The sequence below is a fragment of the Epinephelus moara genome, chromosome 14, assembly GCF_006386435.1.
Source record: "Epinephelus moara isolate mb chromosome 14, YSFRI_EMoa_1.0, whole genome shotgun sequence".
NCBI classification, from domain to species: Eukaryota; Metazoa; Chordata; class Actinopteri; order Perciformes; family Serranidae; genus Epinephelus; species Epinephelus moara.
The window spans coordinates 12,711,759-12,735,720 of record NC_065519.1 but is presented as its reverse complement, the minus strand read 5'-3'; the positions used below and the strand labels follow the sequence as shown (position 1 = coordinate 12,735,720).

Below are 23,962 nucleotides of genomic sequence, written 5' to 3'. Positions count from 1 at the left end.
TTATACTGTGATATTGCTACGTTTACTCACTGCACTACAAGCTGTATATAATTCTACGGTAACATATGCGTCGCCAGGGGGAGCAATTTGCAGTTTGAGCTTATCAGTAAGCGGTTTGACCCTTGGTGGCTGCCGTACCAAAACAAAAACGTCACTTTGGAGCGAAACTTTTCGAAACACCTGACAGGATGGACAGGGCATGTAAAGGCGTGCTGGTTAAAATGACCTGACAAAGTTAATGTTATAATTTAAAGAAGTTGTTCACATAGCGACACACCGAGCAGCTGTGAAGATGGAGGGACTGGAGATGTCCGCCATGATACCGGCTCTTCAGGAGCTCGCGAGGTGAGTAACCGGCTAACGTTACCTAAGCTAAGCTGTTAGCAGTATGTCACACTCTTAAACTGATTTATATCGAACTGAGTCGTCTTTTTAAAGTACTGGCCGCTTATTTAAGTAAATAATACCCTTCGCAGCGCCATGTTTCCATAAATAATTTTTAAATTGCAGTGCCAGCGCTGCCGAGTACGACCAGGCGGTGCAGAAGCCCCGACAGATCCTCTGTCAGTTCATCGACAGGATTCTGACGGATGTGGATGTCGGTAAGTTTAAAGGAATATCAAGCACGTACAGGAGGTTGACACAATAACAGAAACGCTATACATCTTCTTGAATTTGTAAATTTGCTTGTCTATTCAACTAATAATGCTTGTGCTGTTATAGTAAGTACATAAAAGTTAAAGCCAAATGTTGAGACTGCTCCTCTTCCCCAATGTAGTTTTTTAAAACAGCCTAATAATGTCTTCCCACAAACTTGCATTACATTTGTGACTGATGCAGTTGTGGTCAAGTCTTTGTATTACAAACTACTCTTGTTGTGTCAGGGCTTTCCCTCCAGAGTTAGACCAAAAATCAGTTGTATAATGTTTAAAGCTAAATGCCAGAAGTGTAATATTTGTGCTTTTTATTTAACTTTTAAATGATTTTGTCTTAAGTATTTTATATTTTAATTCCTAAGATGTGTGCTGTATGGCTTGTTGTTGCTTTTTTTTGGCCTGGGCTCTTCCTTAAGCTCAATTTAGCCCCCCATGATATAGATAGATAGACAGACAGATATACGGACAGATATACAGACATACAGACAGACAGACAGACAGACAGATAGATAGATAGATAGATAGATAGACATTAGGGCTGCAACAATTAGTCGACTAATCGATGACTAATCGTCTATAAAAATAATCGGTGACTATTTTGGTAGTCAACTAATCGGTTTGAGTCATTTTTCATAGAAAAGTACTATAAAAGTATCCCAAAATACTGTTGAGTTATTGGCAGCTTTACACACTCTCCCATGACGGTGAACTAAAACCCTTTGGCGTGAGTACGAAACAAGACATTTTTGATAAAATGATTAGTCGACTAATTGAAGAAATAATCGACAGATTAGTCGACAATGAAATAATCGTTAGTTGCAGCTCTAACATACATACATATACAGATAGATACATAAATAAATAGATATATAGGTAGATACACAGATAGACAGGCAGATCGATAGATAGATTTATTGTCCACCTCAGTGGAAATTTGTCTTTGGCTTCTCTCAAAAATCAAAGGTACATATAAACACATACACAATACACCATGTAAAATGTACAATTAAACAATAAAACAATATATATGATACGATTGTTCAAGTAGGCAGGTAGGAGCAGTAAGTTATATAAAAACTAAAAGGCAGTCGTTCTGTGTTCATTGCCTGTGTGGCACAGGGAATAAAGGACTTCTTATATATGTTCTGACTAGTTCTTGGGACCCTAAATCTACATTCACACGGGAGCAGCTCAAACTCAGAGTGTAATGGATGTGAGGCATCGGCACTTATATGTTTGGCCTTCCTGTCAAATATATCGCTGAGCTGTTTCTGTGACTTGCCAATCACCTTCCCTCTAATGTTGACAGTCTTGGAGAGCTTGTTTTTGCTCTTTGCACTCATGTTGCTGTACCATGCTGTAATGTTAAATGATAAAATGCTTTCAACATTTATTTGGTAATGAAAGATCAGAAACTGAACAATCTGACTCATAATATTCTAGCCCAGCTTGGGGTTGTACCAGAAACTATCTGGCCACTAGTGGCATATGTTTCAATACTTAACGATTTCTAAATATTTTAAACAGTTTAGTACTTGTTTTTTGCAGTATTAGTACACCAGTACCAGCTGCACTTTCTGCCATTCTCTGCTACTAACCAAGACAAGAAAAGTCATCCTTGTCATGTAATAGCCTTGTTATGCTTTTCTTTTATGAGAATTTTAAACTGTGTGCCCTCAATGTCCATTTTTTTCCTATGGAATCGAAAATGGTATCAAATATTGATTTTTAAAGTCACTGTATCGAAGTTATAATCATGACAACACTGCTGGCCACCATGTACTTTGTTTTAGATCTCCGGAATCCCTTCACTACCATTTTAAAAGAGGTTCTGTGAGTTTAACGTCCTTTTCAGCCATTTTTCAGTTTTCATTTTTTGATCATTTTGGCTGTGTTCGTGCATATAGCATGACATTTGGTCAGAAAACTTATTTTCGGTGATATTTTGAAATTTTAAAGCCACTCCTAAATCAGGCCTAAAATACACAAATGGCAACCTTTTACGACACCTGTCCCTCTCGGCTGAAAACCGTCCCCATTGAAACCCATTAAAACGACATTTTTTGATTCCCCTTCAATTTACATAAAAAACTTGATTTTTTTCTGTCTCTGGTAGTCAGGTTGGTTAGAGAGACCCAAGAATTGTAAAAAAAAAAAATACCAGATGAAGCCATTTTCCATTTTGGGGCCCTGCTGTCTTTTCAATGCAATTCCTGGTTTGGCCACTTGAGACACTATAAGCCCCTAACAGGGAGGGCAAATGCAGAGTAGATCAAAAAATGGTCTTGCTGTGCTCATAAGGATGTGACAGTGTGGTCTGTATCAAAATATTGCAATATTAGTTTGTGTGTGTGTGTGTGTACATGGACTTAAAATACACAATGTCAAATCCCTATGTGAAAATATAGCTAAATGTAAAACCATAAATACCATATTTCTTCATCACATCCTCATGGCAACTTAGAAACATGAATTTGATGATATTAGTCATGCATCCCAGAGTTAGGGGATCAAAATTGAAGTTTTTACTAAAATCCAGCTGAATCATACATTTTCTCCTGCTTCCCCAGCAGAGCGAACACACACTAAATAATAAGCAGTAAAATTGCCTGTATTTTTATCCTATTTTTTCCATTATTCAGGTTTAGAAGCCATTGCTGCAAAAAAAATTAAAATAAATGCTAGGTTAGTGTTGATATGGATGTCTGGGGGCTGTGGCTATATAACTACTAAAAAAATATTGTGTGTGTGTGTGTGCATGTGCATGTGTGTAATTCTGGAGCAAAAAATTGCAAATTATGAGCTGCAGGTTGCTGCAAGGTTAGGTTACTGTTCAGTTACTGTACAGGTGTTGGCTTTTATTTCAAATTGAAACTGCACAAAAAATCTCAAAATGAATGAATATTTGGTATGTATAACCTGGGCAGGAGTTGGTTAAATGATTTAAGCAAAAAAAAAAAATAGAAAAAAATATTAATTTATAATATCTTTATGGTTATTTTTCAGCAAGGACGAAAAACGTCCCGAAGGGGACAGGTGTCGGCTTTTATTTCAAAATTGGTGTTGTCACTATTCATTCACATATCCGAGACTGTGATAATTAAAAAAAAAAAAAATCCATCCAGCATTTAGTATATAGAAAATAATACAGAATTCATGTTTTTTTCATAAAAGTAACAGTGACTTTATGTAAAGAAAATGGCATATAAAGGGTTAAAAATCCTCAAAATCAATGAATTTTTGATATGTATAACCTGAGTAGGAGTTGGTTAAAAGATTTAAGCAAAAAAAAGTGGAAAAAAATATTAATATTTAATATTTTTATGGTTGTTTTTCAACAATGACGAAAAACGTCCCGAAGGGGACAGGTGTGATTTTTTTTTTTAAGGGGGACCGGAGGGTTAAACAATCAATATCTGCACATTCTGTGATGAAAGCTCTGCAGTTTAAGAGTTTAGTGGAGTGGCGTCCAAACTTTTTGGCTTGTGATCGCTTAAAGTGAAGCCAATCAAATCAAATCTGTTGTCTATGTTCCTTCAGTTGCTCTTGGGCTGAATAAGAAGTCCAGTTCAGAGCCGGCCTGTGTGATGCTGCTGGACTTTGTGCAGCATATAATCAAGTCCTCGGCTCTGATGTTCGCCAACCCTGCCTGCCTGCCTGCTGAGTACCCGGACACCACGCAGAGCTGCACTGGTACGAGATGCTCTTAAAAAACCTGCAATATTAAGTCTTTTGGAAATTAAAAAATCTAAAAAAAATCTTCTCTTCCAATCTGTGATAATTATTTTGTGCTTTTCTTTTCCCCTCCATCTCTGATGTCTCATTTTCCTCTCTTGTTTCAGACTTTAGTAAGTGGGTGGCGATGCGTTTGCTTCGCGTGGCAGCAGCTCCAGACTGCGACGTCATCCACAGGCGGGTCTCTGCCGTGTTGTCCTCTTTACTTCAAACTCTGAGAGCCAGGGCGCCGTTCATCTTCAGCCGCCTCACTCAGGAGCTCATTCTCATGGCCCAGGACCTCAGTGACATCCTGTACGCTCATGTCACCACACTGGCAGGACACGGACACACTTTGGACGTTCACGCACAGAACCGATGGCCTGTAACACTCGAGTGCTTCAGTGTCTCGCCCGTTCGTGCTTCTTCATACCTCACCCCCTCTCCTCTCGTTCTCTCCTCGCCTGCTGCCCTGGAGTCACTATTTGCAGTGACAATCGGCGTCATAACTGACTCTCTGCGGGGAGTTCTCTCCCCTCGTGATGTCAGTGTGGCCTGGGAGACTGCTTGTTCCTTCCTGGCCAACGGTAACACAAGGTTGAGGACGCTTTCCATGGTGATGCTGAGGCAGCTGGTGGAGCTGAGAGGGTTTCCTGAGATGCAGGGCCACGACTTCTTCACAGCCTACCTTCACGTGCTGGAAACACACCCCTGCTCTCACACAGCGAACGCAAACTTAGATGAGAAACATCCGTATGAAGGAGAGCTGCTGCACCTGACTCGCTGTGTGTTTCAGTCGTCTGGTGTCTCTCACTCACACTTTGAGCCCATCTATCTCTCGCAGATGTTTGAGTGTGTTTGTACGCTTGGTGGGGCAGATGTCAAGCTGGGGGGAGAGGTTTCTGAATCCCTCTGCTTGCTGTTCAGCTTCTTGCTATCTGTCGCCATAGTATATGAGGGTGCTGCGACATTAAGAAGGCAGCGAGTCACAGAGGTCTGCAGGACGCTGGCACGCACCGTTGGAACAGAAAATCAAGCTGAGGTACGACTCTGTTGTGCTTGTTTCTTTCTTTTTAAAATCTCGATCTCGCTGCTGTAACATTTGTCACACCTTTTCTCTCCCACTCTCTCGACAATATCTGTGGTGCTCACGTTTTGCAGTGTGCAGAGGGGTTTCTCCGAGCCGCACTGAAAGCTGAGACTGCTATGATGATGAAGAAGTCAGGAGATGGAGAGACTGCTGCCAAGAAATTATGCAAATCTGTCACTAAGGCAGTCAGCAAAACGATAAAAACATCAGCAGCGTGAGTTCATAAACATTCACAACTGTGCTCTCTTAAAGAAGTAGTCCAGTGTATTTTTCTTTTGCCTTTTTTTCCTTTATTTGTTAGAGACAGTAGAGAAGTGACAGATAACCCTCTTGCTGTGAGGCGACACTGCTAAACACTGCATCACTGTGCCCACTTCTATAATCGTTTTCTGTCATATTGTGCAAATGAAACATTCACTTGCTCAAACGCAGTAGTGGTTGGTAGGAATTGCTGGTAAAGCTGTATAATAATTCCCGTAAAACCATCCTGACACTTAAAAGAAATGAATATGCGTTTGTTTCTGTGTCTGAAGTGAGGTGGACATGCGTGTTGGCAGTGAGGTTTGGGCTGTGGTGAACAGTCGGCTGGAGGAGCTTCTGACCTTTCTGAACTCTGATGGACCTGAAACCAAACAGACTCTCTCTGCTCTGGAGGGTGTGGCCCTCATTCTCCACCTGGCGGCCTGCTGCACCTCTCCAACCAGGTGATACACAAACATTTACACCTGCTCTCACTCTAACTCTCTTTCTTTACCTTTTCTCTTTTCATGTCTGACACACGGAAATTATTCGTTTTTTTAAAAATGCTTTGACCGTGATCCGACCACTGACTTATCATTCCTTTCTTTTTCTGTCTCGTTGTTGACAGTCTGTCTCCTCTCCTCTGGGTGCCCACTGAGACTCTGGGCAGGGCCCTGAAGAGCTGCCAGTCAGTGTTAGAAGGAGGTCCTCAGCCTGACTTAAACCAGAGCTACTTTCAGTCTGCTGTCCAGACGACTGTTAGAGTCCTTGACTCGATCCTCTATTTGACAAGTAAGGATTTATACACTCACAGAAACACACGTTGTCTGTTCCTGTGGCTTTTATTTGTTTGCTGTGTTGTTCATTTCCAGTTTGTATGTTGCAACTAAAGCATACTGTTAGTTACTTTTGCTGTTATTCGCCTTTAATGAGTGTAGAAACTAGGGATGATCCTAACGACTGATTTCCCTGATGTTCACCTGACCCTGAAGTTGAATCTTAGACTAGCTGACTTGTCATGAAGTAAGAAAACGTATCAACTAGCGATGGTATTGTTTAATCAACCATCGTCTAATTGTGTACGTCCGGTGTAAAAACAAGCTTTACTCTGACGTGTATGGCAGAAATCCCAAAGTACATCCCCCTGAGTACAGTTTATCGTTCGCCATCTGTTTTCAACACCCTGTGTGTCTGTGTGTGTTCGCAGTGAGCAGCCACAGTGAGGACGGGCTCCAGCGGCGAGTGTGTGCGCTGCTGTCTCTTCCCTGGGTGTGTGACAACAAATCCATCTCAGCCTATAAGAGCTCAGGATTTCCCTCCTGGCTGCCTGCCTTCGCTCAGAGACTCAGCCTCTGTTACTGTGAGTGTTTCTCTGGTATTGCTGCTCAGACACACTCAAACCAAAATGACATTTGAGATGAACCAGGCTGTTTGCATTTTAAAAACTTTGGATTGACGTTAAACTGTGTGTGTCTTTCAAGCCCCTGAGATCCAGGCAGACTGTGTGTCGCTGCTGGCTCTCCTGCGTCGTGGTGTGTGTGAGACGTGGCGCGTGTGCGTGTTTTCCAAGACGTTGCAGAGTCCAGATGAGGTGGTGAGAGCGGCAGCAGTCAGAGCTTTCCCTCTTCTTCTTCACCACCTTGGAAAGTCACACCACAGCCTCATCAGCACCGCTCTCCTGTACGTACCTGCATATGTATAATCACTGTGAGCACAACATCCTTTTATGATTTTATTGTGGTTGTTTTAAAAGGGTTTTTTTTCTTTATATTCATGTTACATTTGACGGTTTGCAGTCCCAGGCTAGAGGACAGTTCGGAGCAGGTGAAGAAGGAGCTCGCCAGGGTCATCGGTCAGCTGAGTTGTATCCAATCAGAGCTCTCCCAGCTCAGTGACACCCGCACAGAGTCCACTCATCCTTCTGAGAGACTCTGCCACCAACTCAGCCTCGCAGCAGAGCATGCTGGGAGCAGTCCTCCATGCCTCAGGGCCTCTGTTGTCAGACCCTTCCTGCCGCTGCTCAAACAGCAAGCTCCAAGTAGTGTTAAACAAGGTATTTCTGTGTGAAGTTGTCTTCCTTAATGAGTGTTTACAACATGCAGAAAGCCTTAATAATGCTACATTTATTATATATACAGTAAATTGTTGTGATCCTCTTAAGGATTTAATCAAATGCAGTATTATTTCATCAACTTATTAATGTCACTTTCGTAGCTTTCCTAGAGGCTCTGCCTCACCTCTGTCAGCATGTGAACCTGGTTGGTGGAGACAGCGACTCCCAGGTGGTTCTCTGTGCTCTGGTTGGTCTTATGGAGGACTCCGATCCAGTGGTCAGAATACGCTTCAGCCAATCAGTGCGTTTCCTGCTAACAGAGACCACCAGGAACTCCGAGCAGGGCTCTATAAGTGAGGTGAGCGATTCCAGTGGAGTTAAAGACTTAAATGTCTGAACATCTAATGGCCTTCATTGTCATTATTGATTTATTTTTGTCAGCCAAAACCCACTTCCTGGTGCTGACCTTTTTGGGTTTGACTTGTTTAAATGCTTGTTTGTCTTTAAGAGAATAACAGTGAGGTTGATGATGTGTGTGTTTCTTCTCCAAGCTCCTGGTCGCCCGTCTTAAAGAGGCATTCAGCAACGCTAAACTCAACAGAGACGACGACCTGCGCAACGCTCTCATCCTCACCACTGGAGAGATTGGCAGGTATAGGTGACCTTTGTCTGTACACGAGAGCACAGGATGGCAAAAAAAATTCTTCATGTTTCTTTGTCTCATTGTCACAGTTTTTAATTAATTTTGTTGTCACTGAAATTTTAGTTAATGGAGAGATTTAAACCTATAAAAAATTTTGTATTTCAAAAAAATAGTTTTGGTTAAATGTGTTGATCTCTTCGTCTCCCATCAGAGCGTCTCAGGGTAGTTTGGTGTCGTTCTCTCTGCTGCGGCTGCTCCACTGTCTGCTGTCCAAGTCGTCCCCGGTGTCTGTAGCTGCTTACACTCAGATCAGAGCGCTGGCCGCTGCCAAAGGTCTTAAACTTCAGACGCTCTTCAGTCAGTACAAGAACCCTATTTGCCAGGTATGAACTCTTTAATGCTGTTTCAATAAATTTGGGCTTTAAGCCGATGTTGACTGAGTAATTTTGAGATTCTTGGTCCATAACTCTGTGAATAATTACTAGACAAATGTACGGCAGGGCTGTCTGTAGTGTTAATGTTCAATTAGGCCTATGCTAATCGAGGTTTAGATGACTAAGACTTTTAATTTGTGGCCCGGCTGTGGCCTGACACGGTCTCCTCATGATTGTGTGTATTTCTAGGTGGAAAATAATTTGAAAACTAAATTCTTTCCGACACTAAATTGCATTGAGATGAATTTGAACCTCTAAAAATCTGAGCTGTGTGCAGAGATGTAAAGATGAACTGGCTTTAATTAGTTCTTTCCTCTGTGTGTTTTCAGTTCCTGGTGGAGTCGCTTCATTCACGTCACGCATCAGCCCTGCGGAGCACACCGGACCAAGGCAGCGAATCAGCCAATCAGAGAGAGCTGGCCCTGGACATCCTGGCTCAGATCGCACACGCTTTCGATTTCCCCGACCTCCACCGCTTTCTCACTGTATGTCATATTGTAATTAAGTGCATACAGTGCACATACAGTAAGACTGTTTTATGTACGTAAAGCATGTTTTTGAGAATATACATTTTTCTGCATACAGAGGACCCTCCAGGTGCTCCTGCCCTACCTGGCTGCCAAAGCGAGCTCCACTGGCTCCGCCCTCATCCGTACCCTGGCCAATGAGCTGAAGGCAAACAGGAGAGAGATACTGATCAACAACTTCAAGTACATCTTCAGCCATCTGGTCTGTTCCTGCACTAAAGAAGAGCTAGAGAGGGCTTTCCACTACCTACAGGTATTAGCCGCTACTGTTTGCTAATTGGCTGAACTGTTTCGACGTGTACTCAGAAACTACTCCCGATTTTACCAGTGCTGTATATCATCATGTGTTTATTTTCTCAGCAGTGTCTGTAATTTCCAGGTAACTTCAATAAGTTTCAACGCAAACTTCCAATAAATACAGCCAAATAAATCTTAATCTGAGCAGTTGAAAACTGTTACCTGCGCTTACTCGCGTGAACTTAAATACCACGGCCTGCCTCAGCCAGTGACATAAGCCACCTAGTGGTGTGGCAGGATACTGCATTTAACACAAATCAAACTTATGGCTCCTACAGTACAGACTATCAGACTGATTTATATTTGTTTTTCAAATGTTCCCTCAGAGTGAGACAGAGATTGAACTGGGCTCTCTGCTGAGGCAAGACTTCCAGGGTCTTCACAACGAGCTCCTGCTGCGCCTGGGAGAACACTACCAACAGGTCAACACACACACACACACACACACACAAGATCCCCTACAAATTAAGTCTTCTTCAGTATATATTCTTGAGTGCAAACATGTCAGTAATGAATTCGCTTATATGGTTTAAAGCTAATTTTTGTTCACATTTCTGTGTAGGTATTTAATGGTCTGGCGATCCTGGCTTCCTTTGCGTCTAATGATGACCCGTACCAGGGTCCCCGAGACATCACCACCCCCGAACGCATGGTATGTGTCAGAGTTAAACGTGCTATTACTGATTTATTTTGTGTAAAATCATAAACATAAACCACCGTACACTGAACTGAATTACTGTGATTGTATTAAGAGCGAATAACGTGTAATTATTTAGAAATAATTGTATTGATTTAAATATTTTATTGCTTCCTCTAAGTATCTATGATCAGCAATGGTCTGTTATTTATAGCATCGGTCTGCTATTCAGAAATAAAAGACTGTAGAATGCTGTGGACTAATCAGAATCGAGTATTCAACAAAGCTCTATAATAATGATCATTAATCACCTCTTGGAAATCACCTGTTTAACATGTGTTTTTCCTCTTTGGTCTTGCCTCAATCATTGTGCACCAGGCGGATTATCTGCAGCCAAAGCTGCTGGGAATTCTTGCCTTCTTCAACATGCAGCTGCTCAGCTCCAGCGCAGGAGAGAAGGGCCGCAAGAAGCTGGTGTGTGTTTCACTTATGACAACGAATGTGATATTTGACAATGTTTCATTTCCGTAAGAGAATTCACAGAGCTACTGTTGGAGGTTGTTCACAGCAATACTGTGTCTGATTTAATAAATGCTGTTGTTCGTTATTGTAGCTCGTATGTTGTTAAAAGAAGGCATCTGCTGTTTTTCTGTGCAGGCACTGACAAGTGTGATGGCTCTAATGCGACTGATGGGCTCCAAACACATCAGCTCTGTCAGAGTGAAGATGATGACGACACTCCGCACGGGCCTCAGATACAGAGAGGACTTCCCTCTGCTCTGCTGCCAGTCAGTACACACACTCACACTTTAAGGTCACAAGGAAACTGTATGAGCGGTGTATTGCTTCTTTTATTGTCAAGACTGACAGTTCAGCTCTCTTTGTCTTCTTATTCATGCCACAATCCTGTGTGATTAGCTCATCGCTCCTCGATCTCTGCCTCTGAATGTGTGTATTAATTCCTTCCTCCTGTGTGGACAGGACGTGGGAGTGTTTTGTGCGGAGCGTGGAGCCGGCACACTTGGGCCCTCTACTGAGTCATGTTATTGTTGCACTCCTGCCTCTGATCCCACTGCAGCCCAAAGAAACCGCTGCTATCATCCGCTTCCTGATACTGGACAACAGGTAACACACACACACAAATTTAAAAATGATTCAATTGCGCCTGTGCAGAAAACATGTGAAGTGTAAACCAAACTAGTTTTGATCTTGTTCCTTCTTTAATTAAAATGTAGTTTTTGTGAAAATACTGTGTCAAAATGGTCTTTGTTCCACCTTAAATTGTCCAGTGCTTGTTCCCTGGTGTGTTACTGTTTGGGGCCTCAGCAGCCTGTATTTGCTCTGTGCTTCACTTTCTTTTTGTTGCTTTGTTTTAATTGTAATACTACCTCTGTGAAAGGTGCTGTATCAAAGAAATGTTATTATTATTTCCCACAGGGAAGAAGTCAATGACTACCTCCATGAGATTTACTTCCTGCCAGACCACCCTGAGCTCAAAGACATCCACACTGTTCTGCAGAACTACAAGAAGGTCAGTGTTGACAAGAGGATGATGATGATGAACTAAATAAAGGAAGCAGAGGGTGATGAGGGTTGTTGGTTGACATCAGTGGTGTTATTATCTGCTCCTTTATTGCAGAAACTTCAAATATTTCTATATTTCTTTTTTTTTTCTTTTTAAAGATATTTTTGGGGGTAGAGGGAGTGACATGCAGCAAAGGGCCACAGGCTGGAGTCGAACCCGGGCCGCTGCGGCAACAGCCTTGTACATGAGGCGCCTGCTCTACCACTAAGCCACCGGCGCCCCTTATTTCTATATTTCTATTTCTAAAAATGTGTGTTTTATTTAGAAGATACATTTAAGTGAAAGGAATATTTCTGAGTATTTGAAGACTTTGAAGCCGGTTCAAAGGTTCATTCTTACTCAGCTCGTCACTCTTCATCCTCAGAAATTTCCCTCTTGCAGAGGTCAGTTTTCGATAAGTTTAAAAAGTGCCAAATAACCAACCTGGGGAAAGCTGTTTCTATATAAGAAGTTATAAAAGATGCTTAAAAGAACATTTAACAGCTGTTTTGTAACTGCTCTTCTCCGTTTTTTTCTGTCTGTAATTTTGACAGACATTGTGAAGTTTTTAAACTTAAGGTGGAGGCTTCAAATATGCCCACTCGGGTTTCTGCCTCCTCCTGCACATACTATTTGTTATTTTTGACAGTTTGTATATTTAAAATGTGCAAAATTAAAACCATAACAACAGAAACATGAGGATAAGAAAGTACACTAAATGATCATATACTGCGTTGATTCCGTCCAGCTGACAGCCAGCAGCAGTGACCTGGCCGCAGCGCTGCAGCTCTCCATGAGAGCCGTTCAACATGAAAACGTTGACGTCAGGATTCATGCACTGACGAGCCTCAGGGACATGATGCACAGCAAGCAGGTACCGAACACACACGCTGATTAACTACCTCTGAAAGGACCAGACTCAAAGCTTTCAGTTTCTGTTTTTAAATGCTGATTATTAACTGACATATCTTAAACTTACCGTCATGCCCCACACCATAAATATGTTTTTTGTGTTTTGGGCTGCAGGGGTGGCTGCTGCGCCAGGTTTGTGCGAGTGAGGCGGTGGAGCCGGTCATCTCCAGCCTGGTGTCGGTGCTGCTGAAGGGCTGTCAGGACTCATCCCCAGAGGCCAGGCTCCTCTGTGGGGAGTGTCTGGGGGAGCTGGGAGCCGTGGATCCTGGACGTCTGGACCTGTCACACACGCACACCCATGGGGATCGCAACACCTTCGTGGTAAGCGAGACAAGACTTAAACTGTGTGTGTGTGTGTGTGTGTATAAAAAAGATTCCCCGAAAAATGGAACATCCCTGTAAGAAACCATATACTTCTCTGTGAGCAGAGTGGAGTTGATGATCCGAACTTTGCCTACGAGCTGCTGACTGAACTGACCAGAACGTTTCTGGCTTACGCTGATAACGTGAGAGCACAGGACTCTTCTGCTTATGCAGTTCAGGTACTCGCACATCTGCAAGCACTCACTTTGCACTTTAATTTTTGAGGTGTATGTCTTTCCATCTCTCTTTTGGCTCATGTTTCACCTGTTATGTGTGTTGGTGCTGTCATGCACGCTGTAGGAACTGCTGTCCATCTTCGAGTGCCGTGAGGGTCGAACCGACTCACCAGGGCGCCGTCTGTGGAGGAGATTCCCGGAGCAGATTCAAGAAATACTGGAACCACACCTCAACAGCAGGTATTCAAGTTTACATACATGTAGACTTACAGCACATCTACACTTGTACTAGTCTCACATATAATTAAGACGATCAGATCCTTGGAGTGGAAGTTATTTTTCTTCTTTGTCCTCTCTTTTTTACCATATTTCCCTCCATGTCTTCAGGTATAAGAGCAGTCAGAAGGAGGTGAACTGGTCCCAACTGAAGAAGCCGGTGTACTTAAGTGAGAGAGGCAGCAAATTCTCTGATTGGTCAGCCACCTGGGCCGGATATCTCATCAGCAAGGTGAGCTTGTTCATCTTTGACTGTCTTGTGCAGAGACAAACAGATACACAGCTGCTAGATCATGTATCCAGCTCTTTCCGTTTGTCAGATACGTGTGATTTAATAACCGGGCATTTTGAATATCAAAATGGAGTCCTAAATATCTACTGTGAGAAAGTGTTTCCTCGACAAACTGTCACATGATAACAGATAAGATAGACAAAAGCATGCAAAGGTTTCAAGCACGCATTTGTTGTCAGTTTCAAAACTTTTGCAAAAAAAGTGAAAAGCACATCTTTTGTCTCTGTGACAGCATAAACTTGTCTTCCAAGTCAGTTTTTGGTAGCTGGTTTTCTGTGTTTTAGGTGAGACATGAGCTGGCCAGCAGAGTGTTCACCTGCTGTAGTTTCATCATCAAACACGACTACAAGGTCACGATCTACCTGCTGCCTCATATTCTGCTCTACATGCTGCTGGGCTGCACACCTGCAGAGCAACAAGAGGTGAGGACACACACATGTCTGTGTCACTTACAGAAGACGATAATTCTAAGGCTTGTTTTATCACGCAATAATGACACACCTCCTTTCAGGTAACAGAGGAGATGCTGGCCGTGTTGACAGCAGGGGATGGACGAGGTCAGGAGACGGCCTCCAGCCTATCACAGCTCAGCACTCAGACCGTGTTCAGTATGATTTCTCACCTCACACAGTGGAGCCGCCACATCCTCTACGACAAACCCAAACACAACGGTTAGTGACACTTTCACCAGTGCACAAATCTCTAGTCTCCAGGTTTTCACTGCGGTGCTGAAACATATCAGAGTAAAACATTAATTTATTAAGGTTCGATCAGTGGCCTGTAGTTTGAATCTTGAAATAAAGAGCTAAAACATGTTATTGCAGAGAGCGGGGAGTATCAGCGTGTGGTGGCCTTCCTGAGGGGGATTCCACAGGACGCTCTGGCCAAGGCCTCTCTACGATCCAAAGCGTACACTCGTGCCCTCATGCACTTTGAAGCACACATCTTAGAAAACAAAGAGAACATCCAGGACCATCTCACCTTCCTGCAGGTCAGACAACAATCATTTAAATGTATTCTTTGCTAAAGTATGTGCTCATTTCCCCCTCTTTTAGATCAAAACAAGTGGCTTGGGGACGTCTTGGTATTGCACTGGTTGCTTAGAAGCTTGTTACCATTATGTGTTTATGTCTCATAGATGTTTTTAGAGCCGTCTGACAATGGAAACTATAAGAAAAGTTAAAATAAGTGACAATTTGGTTTACAAATCAAAAACTGTAATTTGGACAGGAACCGTGTTACCTCATGTTACCTCTCTCTACTTCTGGTGTTTGAGTACATAGATAGACTTACTCGTTAAGTATTAAAGTGCAGGTCTAACAATTTCTGGCACCTTGTTTAAGAGTGTTTTTACAACCTGGCTCAAATGGCCATAACAAAAGGAAGACAAGACGTGTCAATGTTTCAGCAAAATTACGGGAAACCAAATTGAAGGGTTAACGTAAAGCTCAAGTAGGCAGTTTAATATGGGGGTCATTGAGCAAAAATCTGAAAGGCCTGACAGAATAAACGGGAAAACGGGAGACTTGAGCAAAGACAGGCCATTTTCAGCGAGATCAGCTGTCAAACATGTCAGTCACTGCTCATGAACTGCAGTCCAACTGTAAGAATTGGCAGTGCTGATCTAATATGAATCAAGATTGTGTGACTACATCCCCTTTTTCTCCTTTCAAATGGTCTCAGAAACATGTTTAGGTAGACTGTTAAGCTATAAAATGAGAAAGTTTGTGGCCCAGAGCCATGTTAAAACAATCTAGCAAAAACAAAACACCACCCACCAGTTGGCGCAAACTGCATTTAACAGCTAAACAGTACACTAAAATATGCTTCTGAAAACATTTAAGGTGAGAAATGGACAATGCAGTAGCATAATCTTGATTCGGTTTATATTTGCTGTAGCTTTAAATAATTAAAGTATAGGGCGTGTGGGTATAGTGTGTGATGTGCAAACAAATCATAAGGATGGACAACATAACTAAACAGGAGAGGAACAAAACAGCATCAGCAGGCGAGTGGGTTGTCAGTCAGAGAGAGGAAGCTGTCAGCTGCACGCACACTTAAATAACCTCAGGTGTTCCTAGCTGCCCTAACGATCCCTTTCCTGCAGAGAGAGAGCAGACAGGTGAATCACCCAGCACAGGAGATGACACCGGAGGGGTCATCACAGTGTCGAGGTAGACACTGGGTGATGACTACACCAATAGCTCTTAATAATTTGTCAGTAACTCTGACAAAAGCTTGGCCGAGGGTTAAAGAATACTGCTGAAATAAAAATACCTATATTACAAAGTATAAAATAATCAGACTGATGTTCAAAGAAACAAAATATGTTCCACAGATATGTATTACATGACCCCAAACAAGCTCTGTGAACTGTTTTGTTGTGATTGGCTGTTGTAGACACTGTACGCCGCCATGCATGAACCTGACGGAGTGAGAGGGGTCAACGCCCTGAGGAGGGAGGAACCGTCGCTACGAGAACAGATACTGGAGCATGAGAGCATCGGCCTGCTGCGAGACGCAACGGCCTGCTATGACCGGGCCATACAGCTGGAGTCAGACCAGGTACACACACACACAGAAGAGAATAGTAGTGGGTTAAAAATACTGCCGAGAAGCAGCCACAGTACATTATTGCTTATGTTAAGATGACAGATAATGATGTGGTGTCAGCTGTTTGTTACACTGTTGTATTTTTCTGCAATTTCCTCCATATTTCATCATTTTCATTTTCCCTTTGTGCGCAGATCGGTCACTATCATGGAGTGATGACCTCTATGCTCGGCCTGGGACAGCTATCAACAGTCATCACTCAGGTCAATGGAGTACTGGCCAACAAGTGAGACACACACACACTATGGTCCATTTTCCTTACTGTGTTTACACACCCAAAATATCCAGCTTATTTGCCTCTTCACAGTTTCTTAACATGTATGTCAGTGAAGGTCCACTGGATTTAGCTATACATCTACACATTTAGGCATCAGTGGAAGTCGGAGCTGAACACCTACAGAGTGGAGGCAGCCTGGAAGCTCGGACAATGGGACCTGTTGGAAGATTATTTGAGTTCAGGTAATAAAACACACAGATGGTCCTTGAAAGCTGCATCTTGAATGTAAAATTGTACTTTATGGTAGTAAAAGATATAAACTTAAAACATAAACTTTAATGACTTAGTTTTGCAATACCATTGTGTCTCCAGACCGCCAGTCCAACACCTGGGGCGTGCGGCTCGGCCAGTTGCTGCTGTCAGCCAAGAAGCAGGATGCCGAGACTTTCTACGAGAGGCTGAAGCTGGTGAGGAAGGAGCAGGTCGTCCCTCTGTCTGCAGCCAGCTACGAGTGTGGAACCTACCAGAGAGGATATGAGTACATCGTCAGGTCTGTGTGTGTCGGTGTATCCTGAGAATTTTGGTAGTATTAACTTGTGAATCTAAAAGTTCTGTGTGTCATGTCAGGCTCCACATGCTCAGTGAGTTGGAGCACAGTTTTACTGAGCTGCAGAATCAGAAGGAGTGCTCCACCCCCACCCTCAGCCAGCTGCCTCCTCATTGGTCGGATCGCCTGGAGATGACCCAGAACTCTTTCAGGGCTAAGGAGCCAATCCTGGCCCTCCGTCGGGCTCTGCTCAACCTGGCACCACAGTAAGGATGTAGACACATCTGCAGGCAAACGGGCACATGTCCTAAACGTGTCAATATTCACCTTCAGGCATTTCCTCTCTTAATTGTTCCAGCTGTCGATGCATCTCTGCACCTTAAACCTCTCAGTATTTATTTCTTGGTTATTAGTTTTTTGATTAGCTCCTGACTTTAGAAAGCTCTCACATCACTAATCAGGCCTTGTGTTTGCTCTGCAGGCCCATGAGCAAGGAGCTGGTCGGAGAGTGCTGGCTGCAAAGTGCCCGGGTGGCCAGAAAGGCAGGACACCACCAGACCGCCTTCAATGCCCTGCTGAACGCAGAGAACACACACCTGGCCGAGCTGGTCACCGAGAAAGCCAAGTGGCTTTGGTCCAAGGTATAACGACACTTTTACTACGATTTGCACATCCTGTCTAAAGCACACTATCAGCATTTCTTGTGTGAAGCTGACCCTGTTTCGCACCTGCTTTACTACTAAAATGCATTTTAGTGTTTGCTGATGCATGTAGGAAATTATCACATCGTAAATCAAGCTCTGCCGTATATGAGGAAAATATGATTTTCATACACAGTGTGCACGCGCACAAACAGACAAAGCAAACCCCTCTATGTTGGTGTGTCGTCAGGGCGATGTGCACGAGGCCCTGATCGTCCTGCAGAAGGGCGTGGCCCAGTGTTTCCCTGATGATCAGCCACTGACAGACCCTCGCCGCCTGCAGACCAAAGGCAAGGCCATGCTGCTGGTGGGACGCTTCATGGAGGAGACGGCCAACTTTGAGTCCAACGCCATCATGAAGACCTACAAGGTAACAGCCATGATGTGTGTAAAGGGAGTGAACCACTGCGCTTTCATTAAACACTTTAATGAGTTGCTAATATTATTAAAACATGAATAAACTGGACATCATTAATGTGAAGATGTCATGTCCAGCTGAGTTTCAGGATGCACTTGATAACTTTTTGGACACTGCAGAGCCAATAATGCAAATATTACAAGCCACTCCTCATGATTTTTTAAATAGAAATCAGTGGTATTGAGATTCTGAAGTAAATAAATCGGATTTGTGATTGTTTTATATGTTTTAAGGTAAACCTTTAGTTGCAGCTTTACTTTAAGTGTGTTGGTTATGTTTCTTAGGATGTGACCAACCTTCTGCCTGAATGGGAGGATGGAAACTTCTACCTGGCCAAATACTACGACAAAGTGATGCCAATGGTGACTGACAACAAGCTGGAGAAACAGGGGAACCTCATCCGATACATTGTCATGTATTTTGGAAAGTAAGGACGATATCCAGCCCTTGAGTCTGTGATCAAAGCTGAGAAAATGCTGTTATGACTTTACTCCACTTTCTTTATTAGCCATTTAAATCGTGTGGTTGTTTCCTTCCCAGAGCCTTGCAGTTTGGGAACCAGTACATCTACCAGGCCATGCCGCGCATGCTCTCACTCTGGCTGGATTTTGGAGCTAAAGTGTGCGAGTGTGAGAAAGGTGGGTGGTCAGTAGTGACTGTACACGTAAAATAAAAATACATGCAGGGCAATCATACACTTCCAGTGTCTTGCTAGCAGCTCCACCACTTTATGCAGATTTACTTTTTATAAGCTGTTAACAGTGGACAAAGAAATATCTAAACACATTTAAATATAATTTACACCTCCCTCCACCACAGCTGGGCGAGCAGACAGACAGATGCGTCAGGAGCTGGGGAAAATCAACATAGCTGTGAGTGAGAACTGTGCCAACTTGGCACCATACCAGTTCCTGACCGCCTTCTCCCAGCTCATCTCCAGGGTGTGCCACTCCAGCGACGAGGTCTTTAACGTCCTCATGACCATCGTGGCCAAAGTCTTCCTGGCATACCCCCAACAGGCCATGTGGCTGATGGCTGCTGTCTCCAAGGTAGGTGTGTTCGTCTGGCTCCTAGATAACAATCAGGGCCTTGTGTAGTGAATCTCTGCAGTTTAATTATTCCTGGTCAAGAACTCCCAAACCCTGTGTGTTTGAACACCTGCATATTTTCACTGTATGTGAACTCTTGTGTTCATTTCCTTTTCTTAAACATATTTTTGTCATTTAATGCATCAGTTCCTTTGCAAACATTACAGATCCCTTCTACTGTATTCGGTGTGATTGATTGACCAGATGTTTCAGCGCCTGCATTAACTCACAGGGCCGCTAAGTTGTTTTTCTAAAAAAAAAAAATATTACCTCACTCTTCATTTGTGTGTTTCATCTTCTTTTTTCAGTCTTCCTACCCCATGCGTATGAACCGCTGTAATCAGATCCTCAAGAAAGCAATTAGCCTCAAACAGTCTCTGGAGAAATTCATCGGAGACGCCAACAGGCTGACTGACAAGCTGCTGGAGCTCTGCAACAAGCCGGTACACACACACACAACCACACAACCACAAACGTGTTTTATGTATTACATGAAACTATAGTAAAAATACATTATTCAAACTGTGGTGATTTTACCCTGATGAAGGCTATCCACTACTATAGTTTCCTCAGGATCACAAATGTATGACAGTTGTCAATATAGAAGATTATATATAAGTTTGAGTTCATTATTAAAGTAATAAAGCATGTGTTAATACTACTATATCTGTGCAGCACATTTTATTGGTAGACATTTTATTGATCCCCTTCAGGACCAGGAAATGCTTGCAGATTCCAGTAAAACATCATATAAAGGGAGCTGTGAATACATATCTGTGTGAATGTGTCTTTCAGGTGGATGGCAACAGCACCACCCTCAGTATGGGCGTTCACTTCAAGCAACTAAAACGTCTGGTGGAGGAGCCGACCTTCAGCCAGATCCTGATCCCGCTGCAGTCAGTTCTCATCCCTACGCTGCCCTCTACTGGCGGGGCAAACACAGAGCACGATGCCTTCCCCGGACACTGGGCGTACCTGGATGGCTTTGAAGACTCTGTAAGAGAAAGGGAAAGAGGGTTTTAATTGTTGTCGTAAATATTTTAGTAGGGAGGGGCCTCCGGACTAAAAGTGTTTCACGAAACACAGTTACAGGCAAAGAGTGGTGATAAAGCAACATTATCTTCTAAAATCAGATTTTATGATCACAGAAATAATCTTGAGGAGGTTTAAGCCTTGCAACCCTAACGTGTGTGTTTGTGTGTAGGTGGAAATCTTGGCCTCCTTACAGAAGCCTAAGAAGATAAGTCTGAAGGGTTCAGACGGGCGGAGCTACACCATGATGTGTAAACCTAAAGATGACCTGAGGAAGGACTGCAGACTCATGGAGTTCAACTGCCTCATCAACAAGGTGTGTGATACTGGACTCAAAATAAAATGACATATACTATGAGTCACTGGTTTATTGGGTTTACCTGTACAAATATTGGAGTTACATTGGAGTTATATTGGTGTACTGGGAGGTAACAATCTGTCCTTTATGTACATGAATAAAGGTGGAAAAATTTTGTTTTTCGCACAATTCATCCAGCCAGCTATCAACTATCCAACTATCAGTTGAAGTGTACACTATATTGGGAATATTTTCACAGCTGTACCTTGCTGTTAGGAAGCCCTTTAACTGGTGGCTTTGAAGAGAGCTTATATAAGGGCTTGAGTTCCCCGCCGTGTGAGGACTGTCTGACTACAAGGGAAAGTGGTCAACATATTCTAAATATAGGGTACACTTAAACTGACTCATATTTTTTTTTAATTGGACTTCTTGCCGGTGGCTAAAATAAGTTTTGCTGCTGCCCGTGTCCACAGCAGCAGCAGAAGGCTGCGCAGCCTCAGAGCCAGAACAATGAGGCTAAAGTGCAGCTTCTTCCCAGAGGCTGTGAGGCTTATGAACTCCCAGGCTTTAAAGTCTGTCCTCTGCACTTTGTACAGCTATGACTGCATGATGCATTGTTATGTACTTATTAACATATTTATTATAGGCTTTAGGTTATTTAATTATTTATTATAGAACTATCTTAAAATGTTATTTATTCTGTACGCTGCTGGACCTTGGTAACAAATGTATTCCCTCATGTTTTTAACATGTTTGAGTGACAATAAACTGAGCCTTGAGCAGTACATTACTTAACTTCCGTAGCAGTACTCTTGCCTGCTTCTCCAAACTGGACACACACACACTGCCATCTATTGTATGTAATACATTGACGATAGCTAAGTCCTTCATATAACCCTCTTAAATCCAAACTGTCCCTTTAAGTCTACGGTATGTGTAAGATGTGTTCCCTTATTGTAAAGTCAGCAGTATTTATAGTATGTGCACATGCTTTTTGTGCGTGTTTGTGTGTGTAGTGCCTACGTAAAGATGCAGAGTCGAGGCGGAGGGAGCTACATATCCGTACCTACGCTGTGATTCCTCTCAATGAGGAGTGCGGCATCATCGAATGGGTCAACAACACCGCCGGACTCCGACACATTCTCACCAAGCTGTATAAAGAGAGAGGTATACTGCCACTTAACGCTAAACAAACTGTCAGTGTAATTACTGTTACTAAACAATTTAATTCTATGTGTGTTACAGGTGTCTACTTGTCAGGTAAAGAGCTCAGGAAGCTTATTCTACCCAAGACAGCCCCCTTTGAGGAGAAGCTACGAATCCACAAGGAGGTACTCTGTGCTCGACACCCCCCTGTATTCCACGAGTGGTTCCTCCGGACCTTCCCTGACCCTACATCATGGTACGACCCTACAATTACATCCATCTAATATTGTTACCACAGCTGAAAGGAGCATTTTTAGTTCTGGATTTTTAAAACGTCGCAGTTTTTGGATGGCTATACATTTGAAAAGGGTCCAGTTCGGGTTTAAAGTTATATTTAGGATCAAGTTCAATTAAGGAATAAGATTTTGAAAAGTAATGCCACTTATTATGTGTTTACAGGTACAGCAGTCGCTCTGCATACTGCCGCTCCACTGCTGTGATGTCCATGGTGGGCTACGTCCTGGGTCTGGGAGATCGCCACGGAGAAAACATCCTCTTTGACTCTTTCACTGGGGAATGTGTTCACGTCGACTTCAACTGCCTCTTCAACAAGGTTTGTCTCAAATTGTCTTAAGGTATTGATTAATTAGGAGTCATTCATGATATAAATCTTTTAATAGAAATCTTAAAAAATCCTAAAAATAGTTTTATATATTGCTTTTCTGTTCCACTTACTGTGTTGTCCTTGAATTTCTGTAATGCTCCTTCTTTCCCTCCCCACTAGGGGGAGACGTTTGATGTGCCTGAGGTGGTTCCCTTCCGTCTGACCCAAAACATGGTCCACGCCATGGGGCCCATGGGCATCGAGGGTCTCTTCAGACAGGCCTGTGAGGTCACCCTGAGACTTATGAGAGACCAGAGAGAACCACTAATGAGGTACACGCACATAAATACTTAATGATTTTAGAATAGTCCTGTAAAACCTTGTTTCATGATCTGAACATACACATACAATGGGGCACATAAAACAAAAAGTATGCTTGTAAAGTTGTTTTTTTTACTTGTTGTTCTCTATCACAATTTTATATTGTGACTCTTAAAAAACTTTTAAAATTCTGTTTTTAATTTTCCCTCTAAGTGTACTGAAGACCTTCCTTCATGACCCGCTGGTGGAGTGGAGCAAACAAGCCAAAGGACTTTCCAAAGCTCAGGCCAACGAGACAGGAGAGATAGTTAATGAAAAGGTGCGTCTTTGCTTTTGCCTATGAAAGTGTTACCTTGTATTAAGAGCTGCATGTAACCTATAAATGTCAGATTTTTGGTATTTGTATAACTGAAATGTTTTGATTTTTCCCCCTCTGTTCTCTGCCAGGCAAAAACCCACGTGTGTGACATCGACCAGCGTCTGCAGGGAGTGATAAAGAGCAGGAACAAAGTGCTGGGTCTGCCTCTGTCTATAGAGGGACACGTCCACTACCTCATACAGGAAGCCACAGATGACAAAATGCTCTGTCAGATGTATCTGGGCTGGGGCCCATACCTGTAAAACACACACCTAAGATTATAAAATAAGATGAGTGCATTTCGAGGTAAATTCAGGAGAATTTAAGATGCTTACCTGTGATCAAATGCCTTCACAAGACAACCTGAAGTGCCCTCTGAGGTGGCTCCAAGCGAGTATAAAGGAATTTGCACATCAAGTTTGTAATACTGACACAAAAATACCTACTCCTGACTGTTTGTTGAAGAGCATCATTTTCGTTCAAGTACTTCCATGACTGTTTAGTTTCCTGTTTTCTGGAAACAAATATTTGTTGCATCTCTGAACATTCTCTTGTAATAAAGGGTGTGTTTTGCAGATTTGTGTGTGCTAATCTCTTAACTCCTTTGAGTCTCTCTCAGTCAGATTGTCTTAATCCCCTCAGTGTGTGTTTCTCTCTTCTTACACATACCCAAGGGTCCAATCAGCTGGCCATTTTCACGGGAGCACCAGTTAAAGCCAAGCTCATTAAAGCCTTAAGAGGCTGA

At 42.9% G+C, this 23,962-nt stretch overlaps 1 protein-coding gene across 1 annotated transcript; it reads left to right on the top strand.

The window, feature by feature from the left end:
- Positions 1-150: 150 nt before the first annotated feature.
- On the top strand, positions 151-23,749 carry atr (ATR serine/threonine kinase). The gene is made up of 48 exons (XM_050061774.1): positions 151-345; positions 511-602; positions 4,197-4,349; positions 4,499-5,412; positions 5,532-5,674; positions 5,994-6,164; positions 6,329-6,492; positions 6,908-7,060; positions 7,182-7,380; positions 7,497-7,753; positions 7,915-8,111; positions 8,305-8,405; positions 8,608-8,779; positions 9,160-9,315; positions 9,416-9,610; positions 9,981-10,076; positions 10,217-10,306; positions 10,670-10,765; positions 10,949-11,079; positions 11,273-11,416; positions 11,729-11,822; positions 12,604-12,729; positions 12,882-13,088; positions 13,196-13,309; positions 13,431-13,546; positions 13,694-13,814; positions 14,159-14,296; positions 14,386-14,545; positions 14,699-14,865; positions 16,275-16,439; positions 16,622-16,713; positions 16,855-16,946; positions 17,077-17,254; positions 17,332-17,517; positions 17,733-17,892; positions 18,143-18,322; positions 18,655-18,797; positions 18,911-19,008; positions 19,190-19,419; positions 19,767-19,901; positions 20,254-20,454; positions 20,663-20,806; positions 21,805-21,955; positions 22,034-22,190; positions 22,394-22,547; positions 22,719-22,870; positions 23,073-23,178; positions 23,307-23,749. Exons 1-48 carry the CDS (start codon positions 293-295, stop codon positions 23,478-23,480), a joined length of 7,818 nt encoding a protein of 2,605 aa, XP_049917731.1. The 5' UTR covers positions 151-292; the 3' UTR covers positions 23,481-23,749.
- The last annotated feature ends 213 nt before the right edge of the window (positions 23,750-23,962 follow it).

Bases quoted from the DNA above. Each gene is read 5' to 3' on its own strand.
- atr (XM_050061774.1), top strand. From the start codon at position 293: ATGGAGGGACTGGAGATGTCCGCCATGATACCGGCTCTTCAGGAGCTC. The intron at 12,730-12,881 runs GTACCGAACACA...TTTGGGCTGCAG, and splicing joins ACATGATGCACAGCAAGCAG to GGGTGGCTGCTGCGCCAGGT. The intron at 17,255-17,331 runs GTCTGTGTGTGT...GTGTCATGTCAG, and splicing joins GGATATGAGTACATCGTCAG to GCTCCACATGCTCAGTGAGT.